The sequence below is a fragment of the Parus major genome, chromosome 3, assembly GCF_001522545.3.
Source record: "Parus major isolate Abel chromosome 3, Parus_major1.1, whole genome shotgun sequence".
Lineage (NCBI taxonomy): Eukaryota > Metazoa > Chordata > Aves > Passeriformes > Paridae > Parus > Parus major.
In genome coordinates this window covers 63,375,314-63,393,227 of record NC_031770.1, presented here as the reverse complement: position 1 = coordinate 63,393,227, position 17,914 = coordinate 63,375,314, and the positions used below count along the sequence as shown (strand labels likewise).

Here is a 17,914-nt window from a genome sequence, read left to right as displayed (position 1 = left end):
GCATGAACACTATATATAGTAATGGAGAAACTGTTTCCACCTGCAGAACTGTCATAAAAAAAAAAAAAAAGGAAGCATTATTGTATTTTTTTTTTTTTAGAAAGACACTCATAGTTTCCATAAATAAAATAATTTGGCAAGAGGCAAGTGGGCAGACATGAAGAGGTAAAAAGTATTTTTGGATATTAACAGTTTTTATCCCAAAAGGCTGACTCATGCTGCAGAGACTAGAGGTGGTAGTTTGGAAACTGTGTATCTTTAAGAGATAACACAGATGTTTCTATCCAGCATGACATCCCAGCTGATGGTCAGGGAGATATGACAGACAGGCAGAGGCAGCAGTGCTCAGCTACCTCCAGTAGGAGCCTGGGTCACGACTGCTGACAACATATTTGGGAGGGTCTTGTCTTCCTAACAACCAGCTTCTCAGTTTTCTCAAGTTGGGGATTTATTTACTGTCTTGTTTTTGGGGTTTTGCACCATTATGTTTATTTTAAATCAAGTTTAGTTACACATTTTAGGTACAAGCAAGAAAATACTTCTTATCCTTTAGTGCTTGGGCTGTCACTGGGGATTGGGAACAATGAGACAGCAGAAAATAACAGAGAGAAAAAGCCTGACAGAGGTAAATACAGTCATGATGGAAAGCAAGGAGGAAGCAGCTGGAAGAGGAAACCAGAAAAATACAAACAGATTTTGAGATAGAAACTGTCTACATCTCAGAATAGCTCCTTGACAGAAAATAGGGAGCTGACTGGAGAAACATATATAAACCAGCAAAGCTGGATAAGGGAGTCTTGAGACTGGAGGTAATATAGCATGGGAGCATGTCTTCAGGTATCTGTTGCTAAAACAGTCATTTGTTTTCAGATCATTGTTGATCTAAAGAAGATGCCATTGGTTTCCCCACCACTTCAAGCTTTATTTCAGTCTACTTGTAATAGGCATCCTGTTTCTGTCATAGAGCACAATAGAATTTTAAATTATTATCAGGTATTAAGATTTAGCATTTACATAAAATTTTCATGCACTGTTTTATGGATGTTCTCTAATTAATAATCTCAGCATATACAGACTGTATAAAAATGTAGCTGTTTTGCAGATGGGAAAATTGCAGTTGATTGAATTGCTGAAAGCAATGCAAAAATTGCTTTTATCAGTAGCACTGCTTGGTACTGAGGCTTTGCTTTCTACTATTTGTATTTGACTTTTCTTTCTGGTTATTGTGTACTGGATCTCTTTGGATTAATTTGATGCAATAGTGATGAAAGTTATTAATATTAAGGGTCAGCTTTGCAGCACCTCTCTCTTCTTTGTTGGGGGACAAGGAATAAAAGATGAGAACTAGAGTCATGACTAGAGTCCCTGGGTTACTCATGTGGCTATCACAAGGGCCTATATTCCTGAAAAATTTCTACTGCTGCTAAAGGAACTGATGACTTACTTCATAATGGATATTTAATCAACCATGGTCTGTCCAGAAACATGTATATATTAGAGTGTTATTCACCACCAGGATGTTTGTTATTTGTTGTTTCTTGGTTTGAGATATATAGCAAAATAGGGTTATTTAAGAAAAGAGAAACTGCTATTAAGGTTAAAAGAATGGGTATCATGAGAGTCATAACATTCACTGGCCTCAGTATCAGGCAAACACTTGGTTCTATCAGTTCTCATCATAATTCCCTCCTCATACTTGCCAGCCTCTTTTATTCATGTAGGTGAGCTAACACAGTTCACGAAAGTGCAAAAATATTTAAAACATATCTTTGCTAGACAGGAAAAAAGCTAAACTTGTGAACTCATGAAATGCAGAGTCAGGGAAGTAGAAGTTAGTGGCAAAACCTTTGTCAGTGTTCACTCTTAGGTTGCATATCACTTCAGAAATTTCACTGCAGGTTCTAATGTGTTTTCTAATTTGAATTTGAGTATGTGCTCAATTCATGTATATATCCATTTTATCTAGAAAAGTTGTTTTTCAGGAACTTTGCCGTAATGTTTAGTTTGTCTCCCAGGAATGTGGTAACAATATTGGATAAAGCTAAATTCAACATTTGTGGTTTCCATTGGACTTCCAAAACACCTACTTTATCATTAATTTCTAATCAAAATATCTTGAGATTCTGGACATTCTGTAAAGAAAAAGGTTACTACATGTGTTGAGAAAACATAGTATTTTCTTTTTTACCCAAATAATAATTTTTAAAGATTCTAATTTCATTCAGAACAAAGGCTAATAATACTTTATTACATAAAATTATTTTTTTTTTAAAGACAGGAATAACAAGTCTTTTTTCATTGCATATATTTGAACATCCCATTTTCTCAACATTATGCACAAAGTTGGAACAGATAATTTCATTTTCATTTGTTGACTTTTCATGCATATGAATACACAATAGCAATTATGCCTAGATATAAAAAATAAATCCTTTTGTCAGACCTGAGCAAAATATGAAGGCTTTAGGATGGTGCTACAAGGAGATGACAAAGAGACAATGAGTTGAGAACAGGTTCAAGGCTTTATAAGGAAGACACTTCAGCATTCTACAGGCGGCTTCTGAAGCTGCCTTCTGCTAAAGGAAAATGAGGCTGTGCACATATTCTGTCAGGGAAAATCTGGCTATCAAAAGTAGTTATGTCTTATTGAAAAACTATATTATGAAAACCCCTCTTATTTATTTTACAGTATGTACATTTCAACAGTCTGGCAGATTTTAGGAGACTGATGTATCAATCAATCAATCAATCAGCATCCTTTTAAAGGATTTAATCAAAACTGTAAAATAAAGTGCTTGTTTGCTTCATCTATGTATTCTGTGCTCTTATGGTCTTCATGTCTTTCAGCAGCATTGGTCTGTAGAGCTCCTCCAAGCTTTCCATGTAGTCTAAATAATTACTCACTCGAAATCCATGCAGTGCTTCCTCCTGCACAAATACACATAGAAAGCATTTATTAGCTAGGGGGAAAAAAAAAAAAAGTACAACTCAAATTTAATCAATTCCAAGCTTCTAAAGATAGCTCATTTTGTTCTGATTGTTAGAGCCTGGCTGTTTAAAATGGATTTTATTATGTTTTATTTAGGAATACAGATTTGGCATTATTTGCTTCCAGGCAGTTTTTTTCTAAACACACTTGCATGGGGACACTGTTTACCTCATTTTTGGAAAATATTTCATTGAAGATTTTTAAGCAAAACAAAGTAAGCTTTAAGAGAAAGTCAGGTATTAAAATACTCTTTTGAAAGAAGATTTCTACATCAGCACATGGCATAAGTTTATGTGTGGCTTTTATATCCAGCTAGATTCTAAAGAAAAACAACAGATGTGTATTTTTAAAATCATTGATAAAAGAAGATCTTTCTGAAGTGCTTAAATAAAAATAGAATAAACTGTTCTGTACCACTGCAAGTGAATAATTCTTACTAAATCCAAAACACAGTAGAATAAAGTGTCCTCAGGAAACAAACAGGTAATGTTCCTCCTCATGGCTACTGTATTGGAAGGATAAGGAAGATGCACCACAGAACACAGGATCCTAAAGAATGGTTAGGTGAAAAGCGTTAATTTGTTGCTGCTGCATACTCATCATCTACTAATCAGTATTACCGCTGCTGGCAGTGTGTGCTGCAAAAAACTCTCTGGAGCCAGTCTCTGTGGACATAAGCTGTACCTCTGGAGTATTAACTGTGAATCTCTGCTAAACAGAATTCTCTTGAGAGCATCTGCTCAGGCTTGGAAAACTGCACTTTGACATCTGAACAGGAATTCAAAATAGTTTCTATATTTCTTCTCCTCTACACAGAAGCAAGTGAAAGTAAGATTTTACCTTCCAAGTTGCTCCTCATACACTGTGAGAAGGCTGACTACAGTGGAATATAAAATTTTATATATATATATATATATACATATACACACACATAAATCTGGAACTAAATGGCATGTAGAGAGAGGACAAGGGGGAATGGTCTCAAACACAAAGAAGGTAGGTTTAGATTAGGTATGAAGAAGAGCTTTACTGTGAGGATGGCGAGGCACTGAAGAGAAGTTGTGGAACACTAGAAGTGTTCAAGGCCAGGTTCAATGGTGTAGTGGAAGATGTATTGGAACTAGATGATGTTTAAGGTTCCTTCTAATCCAAACTATTCTACAGTTCCAGTTTTTTGGGGTTTTTTTTAGTTTCAATTAATTAAGACTTACAGGAGGATGAGTTAAGTATGCTCATTTTTTTTCTGCAGTGGTCACTCAATAAATTGCAAATATTCCAGTACTGCATTAATTTACATTCTTTTCTCATTAATTTAACAATACTGTGCCAAAACTTCAGTCTGTTTATACTGCATGTTGCAATATGAATTCTCTCTTCTATGTTTTACATATTCTATCCAATAATGCCATCAAGATATACAAGATTTTTAAGACATGTCCAAAATCAGGGAAAACAGAACAATACATTTAATTAGACTGTGGATACATTCATTAGACTGTGTACCAAACATTTTCAAGGAATCTGATTGGGCTGAGATATTTTTTCATATTTAAGAATATGTAAGTTGGATGCAAACCAGTTAGAAAACTATTGTCCTTAGGGCAGACTATGATGCAGATATCTAATTCTCAAAAAATTTTTGACAGGTGAAAAAAGACCAGAGAAAAAGACAAAAATATCCCTGTGAAGAAGAGTAGGATACTGTATCTATTTATGACTACAGCTATAGTTATGCATTACCCTTCAAAAAACCCCAGACCCAAACATAATTTATAACTGGGAAATAATATGAAATTGTGAGGCTGGTAATATAGTAATTGGTATTTCTTCAAACTATCAGCTTGCTCAGCTTTGTGCCACATCTCTACAAGCTTCAGCAAGAGACCACAGTGCAAACCCATCTTTCTGGAGAGCATATTGTTCAATGAGATTGAGCCCATATACAGAGAACTGAATCAAATGCTCTCATGACTTAGTGTGCCTATTTTCTTTGCTCATGAAGGAAATCTCTCATTCCAAAGTGCAAGAAAGCTATTTTCTAGAAAATACTATACATAATTTCCTTCCAGGGAACAAATTAAATTAAAGTATTATTTCACTCATTTAAAATGACTGAGTGAAATTCAGTAAGAGTTTCAGATTAAGTAATGTATATATCCTCAGTAATCAGAGATTTGCTTCTCCTCAGCAGTTGAAAAATTAAGAAACTCTTACTTTCAGAAAAACCTGAAGATCTCGGGCCTCTGTGTGCTTCAGGATGTCTTGCTGTAGGTGTCTGAACACAGAAATACACATATATATTTGATAATCAGGACCAAGGAAAATACATATGGCAATGTAGTGACAGATCTCACTCCAGTCCATGTAATTCCAGAAACACTGAGTTATCCATTGCAGACAGATCTAGATGAGAATGAAATTGTATATAATTAAATCGTTCTATACATTCAGTCATAATGATCAGCTTTATCTCTTTTCTATATTAGAGAACCTTTTCCCTATGACATTACCACAGTTGTGAAAATAAAAGGGATAAAGTACAAAAGAAGCCAAGATTCACCATTTTTTAATGCAGAGCCTCTGAACAGACTCCTAGTGAGTTTGACTAGATATAACATTGACATAACACCCTATATCCATGCATCTCACTTGTACGAGTATATTCTGGAACTTCCTGAGGTTGAAACTCAAATACCAATGAAAGCAAAAGCGATTTTTTCTCAAGATTTTGTTTTAAATGTGGCCTAAAGGGTAATGACAGTGATGAAGGCATGTTCAATGTGGGTTTTCCTTTCAATTAAAGTACTTCTCTGCATTATAAATGAATGTTAGGCCCTCCTCTACGACACATTTTCTTTTAATGAAGTGAGTACGAACACCGTGACTCCTTTGCCCTGTTCTAAATTACAACATATTAAGAGGTATAATGCACATTTCATTTGGTTCTAGGCCACAAATCTTCTTCTAATCATTCCTTAAAGTGTTTAAAAATACGCAGCAGAATTACCACAATTCTAATTAGATGACAACAAATATAGTATGGGAGTGAATCTGTTTTGGGGTATTTATTGAGGCACACAATCACTTAAATACATTAAAACTGTTTCCACAGTTCAAACTTTGTTTTAAATGCTGCAGAAGAACTGCAAAATCACACAGAAGATACAGGGGCACCCACAAGTGGCATTTCAGTAACTAATTAAATAAATGAAAAAAATCCTTGCTAGCAGTTTAGAACAGTATCTAGACTATTACTAAGTTTACACAATTAAAAAACAGTGTAACTTGCAAAAGAATAGCTGGTGGAGTGCTTGTCCCCATATGTTTTCCTCAACCCAAAACAGGAACCTTATTACAAGCACCTTATTCCTATGCTGAGATAAATTCCTTCAACTGCTGCTCTTCTCTCCTCAAAAACCAAACCCCAAGCTGACTACTTTAAGCAATGTTTGTACCACACTGGCATCTACCAGTCTCTTCTGCTGGAAATCTCACAGCAAAAAGGAATTTTGAAGGCATAAGATGAAAAGTAGTTTTCTTGCCTGGCACAGCGAGATGTCCTTTGCACAGACAATGTAACTCACTGCATGGAGCTCTTTACCCTTCATCATGAATGCAATCTTTACAAACATGCTTCATCCATTGCTTTCCATACTACCAAACAATTGTTTGTAAGCGAAATGAAAGTTGGTGTTATAGATAATTATTCTTCTGTTGTAACACCTCTTTATTATGAAAGAATAGTGTGTTACCTGTTTGTAATAGTTATGGTAGCTCATATAAAATTATTTTTTCTCTAATATCACAGGAACTGCTTCCTAGTATGTAACTACTAAAAATTACTCATTTCTCTCCCATGGGAAATTGAGATAATTATTTCAGGAAATGAGATATTCTGTTTAAATGCTAAATATGAGGATTTAGTATATATTATTTTTAGCAATTTTTCTGCATGAACATGTAATAAAAGGTCATCAGCTCGAGTACACTGGTATTATTCTATGAGTCAGTTACTTTCTATTTTCAGAAGCTCTAAGTCATTACATGTTCTTATCTCTTACCCTGTTTTATAACCACCACACAAGCACCATTTAGGAAAAATGGACAGTAGTTCCTCTGTGTTCTTGATTTTGTAGCTTTAAGTCAATAGATTGATGATACTTTATTACATTTTGATTGGTTACCTGGGATGGAGTGAAACCAGACATGTGGAAGGCTGAACAGACAAGAGGCAACTCAGCTTTCAGCAACATTTCAACGTGGTGGGCACTGCAAAAATAGACTGGGTGGATGCCATATTCCACTGTTGCAACAGGCAGGTGCATCTGGTTAACAACAACAACATCATCATCAACAAAATTGAGGAACAGGATTACAGACTACAGAAATGTGCTGGTTTTTAATATCTTACTGTGAACAATATGTAAAAATATATATTTTTATACGTAAGATAAGTAATTCCAATAATTTTAGAGACAGGAAACAGAATAAACAAAATCAGTTGTACTTCCACCAAGAAAAACATGTAGGTAACTAAAGAAAAGTGTTGATAAATATATCTAGATTGTTACTGTGCATTTGCAGTCTAGTTCCTACAGGCTTTAATTGTCAAAACAGTGATGGAGAAATTGCTGTTATATTTTAAGGAGGAGAACAAAGGGGGTGAAAAAAGACTGATTTCTGTTGGATTTTTTTCCTCCATTTAGTGGTGGAGCAGAACTTCCATGATATTTGAAGTTGTTTTATGAGTGCACATATCTTTGCAGTATGTGTGGATGGTGTGAGTGAAATTCTATTATGTGCAGCAAAAGGAGCAGAGGTTTTATCACTGTGGAAGGCTCTGAATATCAATTCCCAGTTCCAGTTACCCTTGGCACCAGTGGTTTTTCAGCACTTGCACAATGGAACAAATTTCAGCACAAATTTCATTATGCTGGAACAACCTCAGGCCAGACTCATTGCTGAATGGACTGATACCATCCTCTCTTCTGGTGACAAGACAGATCACTTGGTATTACTACAGAAGCCTCCATGCAGAAGTACAGAATCTAGTCTGTGTTTCTTGTACCCCAGAATTCTCTGATAGAGACTATATTCAAGACAACATGAGAATGTACAAAGGGCTTTATTTAAAATAGCTGTGAAGACCCATAATGAAAGATAGAAATGATGCTTCCTATATTACAACCTCAATTCAGAATACTGACAACTTAAAATTGTCAATCATAGAGTATTTTTGCAGTAAAAGTTTTTAAAACGTACTAAATATACTCAAATGTATTATGTAAATTTCAAAACTGTCACTAAAAAAAAAAATCAAAAAATCAGATGGATGGACTTGCTCTCTTACTGAACTAATTAAAATAAAAGGTCATTCAGCAGTATCACAACCTCCACACAGAATTTAAGCCACTAACAAAGTTCGTTTTACTGCCAGCTTTAAAATTAGTAATCATTGTCTTCCTATTAGTCTACCTGCTACTTCTCTCCTTTTAAACAAAAATTTGACCCAATAACAGAACTACATTATCCCATGAATTTTTCAGGGTCATGTATTTAGCTAGGGGGCCTTAAGGAAAATATAATGCATTAGAAAAAAAACAAAAAAAAAACAAAAAAAAACCAAAAACACCCAAACAAAAACAAACAAGGAAACCCAAAAAAACCAAACTAGGGAGATTAATAAAGTCTCATTTGTAAACTTTCAAAGCAGACTTTCAGAAAGAAATAGGTTATAAATTCTTACAGATAAATGCAGTCTTGGTGGCCAGAGAAATGCTGAAACAAGAAGTTGTGAAAATTGCTGAAGAAACGTCAGTGTCTTCTCCCTGTCCCCTGACATTATGAGGAAAATAGAAGATGCAAACCAGTCATAACCTGCATAGTGCTCCTGCAAGCAGCCTGAATGGGAAGGTTAAGGAACTTGGGCAGAGATCTCCTCCTCGCTCTCCTGCATCAACCACAGCTTTCCTCCTTCCCAGGCCCAGACATACAGAGATGGGAGCTGGGTTGTTAGACATAGCCAGGGGGAGCAGAGCTACACAGAAGGCATCATCAAAAAACAGTTGTCTCTCAAACTGAATTAAGAAAAAAAAATTAAGCTGTTTTCCCCATATACTAATTTTTTTCAGTCCATATGTATTCAAGCTAAATCAATAAAAGTAAACAAAAAGCAAGCAAATGCAAAAAAAACTGCACCAAAACAAGTGTGCTTATGAAGTGCAAGAAAGGAGAATAGTTGAGGAATAAAAGAGAAGTTAAAATTATTGAAAAAAAAAAAATGTAAAAGAAAAGCCTTAAAATGAGATTTGGCACATTTTGACTTAATACACCTGATGTATAATTTAATAGTGGTATGCAAATCAAACAGAAAAGAATATAGCAAAGCTTGTGGAAAAGCTGTTATCTGATTTATTTTTTTCACAAGAAGTTCCACAGTAGATCCAAAAGAACCAAAAGTCTAATTGCTCCTGATGATCAGACTACATCTTCTTATCACACTTATTACGCTTATATGGACAGTATCATTAACAGTGTTGGGATTGTGAGAGTACCAGAAATACTCATTAATGTTCAAAGGTACATTGCTGTGGGCTCTTTATCACATTCAAAGATGAGATCCCACTCCAAAACAGTTGATGACAAAAATGAATGAGGTTTGTACTTCTAACAAAGTATGGGAACCAAAATGGTGGATATTTTCTTGAGTTCATTTGGTATGCATTTAACTTAACAAAATTTCAAAGTAAAAGTGTTCTTTTTTTAAAAAAAAAAAAAAATCCATAAATGTTACACTCCTACACCTCTATTAAAAGTACAAATCAGGAGGTCAAATTCCACTGAAATTAGAAGACTATAGAACTTATACCATCAGGAAAGGATACGAAGTGAAGATACCACAGTTCTTCGCTGTTGTTTCAGAAACTCCTCACAATTCATTAACACAAAACACAGCCCATTTTCAGCATCTTCTTTAAGCAAGTTTAAATATTTTCCATATCTATTTCAAAAAGTTAAAAAAAAAACCCTCTTTAAAGATTACATATTTTTTAAATTCCTAAAAAAGAAGAACTCATATTTAATAAACCTTTATTTAAAAGTTAAGCTGTCATAAAATTGCTCATCACTAAAACTATGCTGTAGATATAACTTTCTATGCTCTATCTAGAAAGGATACACAGCAACCATCTGTTGCTCATTGTTACAAATCCTGACTCAAATTCCCTTTAGTTCAGTTTTAAGAGACTGGGCTGGGGAGAAACAAGTACTCTAATACACACAACTCCATTTCTTCATACACAATATTTAGAATTTTATATAATTATTGTATGTGTAATTATTATAATCAGAATTCAAACATTAATGCTAAATATAGCAATCTGTAGAAATACAGACATCTAAGCTTTTCCATCATCGCAACTCTGCAAATTACCAGCCAAATAAATTGTTTAAATGGCATATAACTAAGCTTAGCTAAACAGAACCATTTAGAGAAGTAATGTGAGGGAAAAAAAAGACACATAATTCAGGATAATGCAAATTTATGGTAAATCTTACTAGCACGTTACAATTAGTCTTTACAAAAGTAGAGGATAATAACATACATAAACTGTAAAGATAATTTAATTATGTACTAATACCTTTTTCAATTCCAGTTAGAATTAATTTTCTTAAAGTTTATCTTAGATTTAAACGGTATAAAGCAATGAGTTGATGGATTAAGTATTATTAAAGTCATTCCATGAAAATCAAACAAATCCTAGAAATACTCCAGGGAAATATTTTAATACCATGTACCTGACTGTCATTTCAACACCAAGCTGCTGCACAGATGAAAGATTTTCTTTCTTCACATCTGCATTCATGGCTAAAACAAAAGGAAATAAATTAAATAAAGTATCATAAGAAATATTATTTGAACTGCATGCTAATGTAAAGCTCTTTCTGTGTATAAATACCAATTCTGGAGAACTGTTTCCTATTCAAAATTATTTTGGTAGTGTTTGGAAAGGATTCATAAAGAACCTGCATTCTTCAAAGACTTTTTTTAAAATCAAAATCACCCTCTTTATAAGGAAATCTTCATGGTTAGTTATCAATAGATTTACAGCAAGAGACATCTTTTCCAGCCCCATATCTTAGCAGAATTTTGTCCTTTCCGGCCTAGAAATCAGAGAAGGCAGCCTACTCTGATCCACTTTCTTCCATTCCAGAGGCCTCAAAATTTCCTAGCTGTAATTCCAACTTTTGTTAATAAAGTTCTACTTCGATATGAATCACAGGAAACTCTAAAACTGAATGATTTAAAAATGAATTAAATCCTGTATTTACATGCATTTTTTTCATACAGTAAAATATACTCCATTTTCTTCAGTTGTTTAAATTAATTTACAAAAATTAATAAATAATGATTTAAAGCAATGACTGATGTTGAATTTGCTCAAAATATTAAAGTCTAAATTAAATTTTAAATGGGCATTTTCCCTATAAGGTACATGTTATCATCTAAGATAACTATACCACAGATAAAAATTGAAGTTTAATAATATTATGAGTTAAAAAGCTGAGGGAATAAACCTTTAATATACTTCTTTGAAAGTGCTACTAAAAAAAACAGCAGGAAATGAAACAAATGAAAACCCTTATTAACTGACATTCGTTAAATATGTAAATAATTGACATGGCAGCAGCAGTTATTATATTCATGTAAATGATAAATGTAGACATCTAATTAAGCAGTTCACACAGTAACTTCTTATGTATTTTTCCTATATCCTCAGACAGAGAAATCAAAGTGAAGGATTCCCTGGTTATTCATGGAGGTAAACACCCTATTTTCCTGGCACACAAACAGGGACTAAGGTATTAAAGATGAAATGGTTACAAGCTCAGAGAGGAGAGGACTCAAAGGCAAAAAAAACCTCAAACAAACAACAAAAACCAAACCAAACCAAAAAACCCCACCAAAACAAGAACAAAACAAAAAACACAAACAAACAAACCCACAAAAAACCCCCAAAAATCCCTCAACCAAACAAAACAAAAAACTGCAAAACAAACAAACAAAAAAACACCAAAAGAAAGATTCTGTCTGGTCATATGAGATGTGGTAGGTTAAAATTTTTATGAAGAAAATAATATAGCAAAATTACACTCAAGAATGAAGCAATAAAATTCAGCAGAGGAAGTATGGAAAGAATAAAACTCCACTCTATTTTATAACTTTGACAGTGAGCAATAATTTAAGTGCTATGATTATGAGGAATTAACCTTATACCTTTGACATTATACATAATAAAAATCAACTGCTCTTTGAGTAAAATGATCTTATTTAATAATCTGGTGGGACTGAAACAGTAAACCCACATCAGAGAAGTTTTTTGCAACCCAAAAACAGAAGTTCAAATATCTTTTGCATAGCACACCAGCAGAGCAATCTTTGGAAGAATACATATAAATTCACAGGGCGTTTCAGTTAAAATCCCACAGAAATAACTGAAATATTCATAACTTTTAACAGCTCTTGTTCCAAGTTACCTGTTTACTCAGGCTGCAATTGCCAAACTAAACCAATTCATTTTCAAGTTTGTGTGTGCAAGTAGGAAGGCAAGAGGCATATATACATCCTAGAAAATAGGGGGAATTTAATTGAGTTTGCTATGGCTAATGACTAATTCAGTCCTAACACCACCAGGTTTAACGGCAGCAGAGGGCAAGGAGAACAATGAGGTCTAAGCTCCAATGCAGTACTGCTTCCATTTTGAGGTGGAAATGTAGGTATCCCAGGTCAGCAAGGGTGCAATGAGGAAAAGCTGTATCACAACCCACTGTGTGAGTTCAGCATCCATTCTGTAAGAGTTTACAACAAGTACTGAATGCTCATTGTCCATTAATGTTGAAAGAATACAACTCAACTTCACTGATTTTCATTAACTTTTCTCCACTGTTGTAACAATTTCTTAGCGGCTGGAAAGGGCTTTTTCCCCACCACACTTCCCTCTGATATTTTCCTCTGTATTGTGAAGGAAAATAAAATTAACTTGAAGTCTGGACTGAATAATATTTTTCTATCACACAGTACTTTATCAAGGCAAAACCTCTTGCTTTCAGATACCCCTGTATTCGACATAATTACAGCTCCGTACTCTGCTAATCCACAAATTGTACTTCTTTGTCATGGGTCAAAAGTTTTTATTTTTCCTTTTGTTTTTTACTTAAAGTGGAAAGAGTAGGCTTAAGAACACTGCAAAGTCATTTACAATACTCAAAGGACTACTTCCCACTGATTAAAATCTGGACCTAGAAACCTTAAATGCTCCATTAGAGTTAGAAAAATGCTATGAAGAACAAGTGGAATATTTAAATACTGCATATTGCAATCCATGGACAAAAAGCTTGCTTGTTGTGACTGTATTATTGTGATGATGCCCATACATGTTATTCAATGCACTAACTTAATTTTATACAAGAGTTTTTTGACCACTATTTTTCAATACACCTGATATAACTGTCTCGAAACGCAAAAGGTTTTATAACAAAAAGTCATGGAGAAAAATCAGTTCTCTAAATAAGAATCCCATTCATCCTCAAAGGCTAGACCACCTCTATGAACTGTGAATTAATAATATGATACAGCACTCTGGCTATTATTAAATGGAACGAACAAGATATGTTGGCAGCTTCCTTTTTATTTGTCTTAAAGCAAAAAAAATACATGGTGAACAGATATTTTACACTTCTTTCTTTAAAAATGGAAAACACTGTAAAACAGAAGCCAAAATTAAACTAGTGACTTGAAGGATATAGGAATTCCCTAGGAGCTGATTTGCAATTTAAGAAAATTCTTAGAAAGCACCTCAATGCGCAGCACTTTTCAAAATGTTTTGTGGCATTCAAGAGCACAAAAAAGAGACTCCCATGAGGCATGATTCCCATAGGCAAGGATGTATTATTATTAAACTCAGTCTATAACTGAAAACACTCCAGCAGCATAAGTTAACTGCCATCCATAGTCCTGTGACATTCTTTCTGATCAGTCTACACTTCAACTAACTATATAATTTATATTAAAGATTGGTTCTTATTCATTTTCCCTCTTACTGTGACAAAGCTTTTATATGTTTGAGTCAGAAAATGGGCTACATCACATTCATACTGAAATGACAGGATGCCACGCCGAAACAGCCTTACAGCATATTTCATGTAACTTGTGTGGTCTTTGGGTAATATTTAATTTATTTCCCTGTTTAAAGTGCTGTCACTCTGTCAAAGACACCATTGAGTTCCCTTTTGGCCTAAGTAAAGAATATTACTAGAGCTGTCACTCACATTATTGGTTTAGCTCTTTCACTTCCTGATGTCCAGGCCAAATGGTTTTATGTCTATATAAATAATCTTCAGAATATTCTAACGGAAGCTAAATTCTAACTTCAGTGACAATAAGAAAGATTAGGTTTCTTGCTATGGATGAAAAATACTTTTGATTCAAAGAAAATATTAAAGTAAAGATTCTGTAAACATCTGAAAGTACCAAGATAGCCAGAGCCACCTGCATAATTCCCACAAAAGCTTTAAAATGCTTATAAGTATATAGGTATACTCGCTATCAGATTTCTAGTCCATGGCTTTGTCCATATAAACTGAAATTGTGAAACTCATATTTTTTTCCTATGATTTATTATTTTTGTTAACAAACCAGCAGGTTTTCACTTACTTTTCAACAAGTACCTACACACTGACCCTGCCCATTGGCAGGCACCCAAGCAGTCAATATTAATCTTTACGCTTTATCAGTAACTATCTTTTCTCATTCTGACATTCTTATGGAAGTTTTCTATTTTAAACATTATTTGGACTTGTGGCAGAGCAAAATTTATAGAGTTTCTCTCTATATTCTGTTCTGCCATTTTGCTACTGTTTCTTCATGATGTCACCTCTGTAACCAGGCTACTCATCTAGAACACTTCTGGCTGTCTGACCTCATATTCAGTTAGAATTGTCTATAAAAAAACCTTTTTTCAAAGTAAAGTATTACTTTTGCTGAATTTGAACTGGGAATGAACACAATGTCAACAAGATCCAAGAGCAATTGCTGTAGAATGCTGATGGCTTCTTAGAGGTAATCTCATGTGCAATTCCACCTGGACTATCAAAAGTATCTGTTATGTCATCAGTAGTCTTGTCATAACAATACAAGACCAAAATATTCATATCTAGAACTTCATTATATAATGATCATCACAAATACTCAAGCTGTTTCTGGCAACAGCTTCATTAAGAATGAACCACATTTTCAGTCCTGTTATCTAATTTGACAATGGGTAAAATGCTTTCTGCTAACAGCATCTTCAAAATGGTGGACAGTTTGAAGAACTGCATTTATCAAATGATTCAGAAAGAATGGAAGAATTCCTTTCCTACCCCCTTCCCTTTCAGCCCAATTTCAGGATGTAACCCCATATTTCTCATTTGCTACTTCTTCTGAACAGTTCTGTACTGATACCTTCCCACTGGTGTTTTTTAAATTTCTCAGTTTGTTACCCAACCCACCTGACCCCTCAAAGATTAAGAGCTCAATAAATGGCAGAAAGTTCCTACAAGATTTTGTTCTGTCAGAGAACTAAAGCTCATCTAGGAGAAGGAACACACCATGACATTTGAGTTTTGTGGCCAAGACCTGAAATCCCTGAGGTTCTGTCCCTTTGGCAGTACACAACAGAGCTGTTTCAGAGACAAAGTCCAGTGGAAACAGAGGATTTGACTGCAAGGTCATCTGCAAAAGCAGAGCCACTAAAAAAACTCTGCTGATCACAAAATGCTTCAGGAGCCCCAAGTCTGGAGAGTCTGCAACACACCATGGAGATCAATTAAGAGGCAAAGACACCAATACATTAGATGACTTCAAATTTCTCTGAATAGTTCCTCTAAATGGGTTTGTCGAAACCTTGAGAAAAATATGACATTTTCACAAAGTGTTTCTGTTATATTGAACTGGAATTTGCTAACAGAAAGAGCAGGAGGCTATTTTAGGAACTTCATATCCCTAATATATAATCTATGGAATTTTACTACTACAGCAAATTCTAGTTTCTTGCCATTTTATTACCTATTACAGCTAGACACCAATGATTTGGTTTTCAGTGTTTTAGGATTTGTAAAGGAGAAAGAAAAAATAAAAGCAAGCTAGAAATTATTAATTCTAGAAAAGGAGACAGACAGATCACTAACATATACACAGATTCAGTCATCTGAATAAACGTCACAGCAGTATCATTGCTGCTAGCAGAAAGTAAACTTCAGGTAAAATTTGTGTTACTGTTTGTAACTGAACATTGCAACTGCATAGTGTTTTATCAGATATTTTTTCCTTCTCTCTTATCTTGAAAATGGTAACAACCCAATCTAATTTAATTTTTCCATATTTGCAAATTTTATAAGAGACTGAAATCCTGAGGGGATACACAGCAGATGGATGACTGTGTTATTCTAATTACAACTAGCTACAGGTTTACAAAGCTGTCATTTTTTTAAGATAATCAAATTCTCATTTCAGGAAACATGATAAACGCTGAATATGTATGTGCTGTACTGAATCCACTTTCATGAAAAATGTGACTTTTCTTCATTGAAATGAAACAACAATTAGAAACTGGTTTTCAGTTCCTCAGAACCAAATTTATGTAAGAGAATGGTGGACACACACAATTTCCAAGTTCATGTTGGCTTACTTATATGTGAAGCTAGAAAGATGTTACCTTCTAACAACTCACTAGCTTTACCTCATACAGAAAAAACATCTCTGTAACTAGTTTTAGAATTTAGGTTGAATGGCTCTTACAGGAGCATATGAAAACAATACTGTGAAATAACATGGTGTTCAGTAATTCTCCTTGAAGAAATTGCAATGCTTCATAAGGACTACCAGAAAACCTTGGCAAATGCACAGAAATCTGGCCAATTGTTATTCAATCAGTGAGAAATCTAATTTTAAACAAACAAGGTCTGATAAAAATTTGCGTGTGTTTTGTTGTCCCTTTGGTACAAACATAGGAAGCATAATTCATACCTGGGTTCTCAAAGTGCATTAACATTCCTTCATAGGAAGACCATACTGTTTATTTTATGATGTAAAAAAGAACCCAAAATGAATGTAAATTTAGATATATGACTGATTCTTAAAATCACGACCTTTTACTGTTTCAAAGCAGAATTAGAATATTATCACAGATTCAGTTTTAGAGCCAGACTTTTGCTTCATGTCAATCAGCATGAATTTATTGGTCTAAACTAAATTCCCTGGTTAACCCTTATTGCTATACCTGTCTGAAAAGGTGCTATGACATTTTAATAACTATTTTTCTATAAAAGTTAAAATAAACCTTTGATGAAATGTGCTGTTTGCTTGAACAACACTCTTTACCGGGCTGGTGAGCTCTTCACAAAAGAAGTCTGTGATAATGTTGTTGCTGACAGGGAAAGAACTCAGTAAGGCACCAGAAGTCCTTTGCCTACCTCTTACCACCAGATTACTGACTACCCTTGAGAAGACTTCTCACTTTCCCATTTCCAAACTTGTCTTCATTAAAGCACATGGACTATGAAAAGCATTTGCACATGGAAACTGTTCATTAGACAACCCTACAAATGTTGTAGCCTTTATTTGATAACTGAACATGAAACATAACCAGAATTAATGTCCAATAGTGCCTGTATAAGACCCAAAAAAACCCCTCATTCATAAAATACAAAAAGAAATATTGTTCATAAATTCAAAAGAAATATGAGTTAGTTAATCATTAAAAGAAAATCTTTAAGGCTCAAGAAAAACAAGAACTGAGCTTTTCACTATGTTATCTTTGTTTCTGTATCTATTCTTTCAGATTTTTCATTCTAGATAGTTAATTGAATAGATGTAATTGTCACAGG

The 17,914-nt window shown here is 34.2% G+C and overlaps 1 protein-coding gene across 2 annotated transcripts in view; it reads right to left on the bottom strand.

Moving 5' to 3' along the window:
* Positions 1-2,228: 2,228 nt before the first annotated feature.
* The window catches only part of TBC1D32 (TBC1 domain family member 32), a 74,491-nt gene continuing 58,805 nt past the window's right edge, over positions 2,229-17,914 (bottom strand). For both annotated transcript variants that reach the window (XM_015622857.1, XM_015622859.2), the window contains exons 29-34: positions 10,787-10,856; positions 9,874-9,989; positions 8,736-8,890; positions 7,174-7,314; positions 5,204-5,392; positions 2,229-2,928 (exon numbers count right to left, since the gene is read on the bottom strand). In XM_015622857.1, the coding sequence (XP_015478343.1) occupies positions 2,809-2,928; positions 5,204-5,392; positions 7,174-7,314; positions 8,736-8,890; positions 9,874-9,989; positions 10,787-10,856 (791 nt within the window). In that variant the 3' untranslated portion in view covers positions 2,229-2,808. The remainder of the gene's footprint in view (positions 2,929-5,203; positions 5,393-7,173; positions 7,315-8,735; positions 8,891-9,873; positions 9,990-10,786; positions 10,857-17,914) is intronic.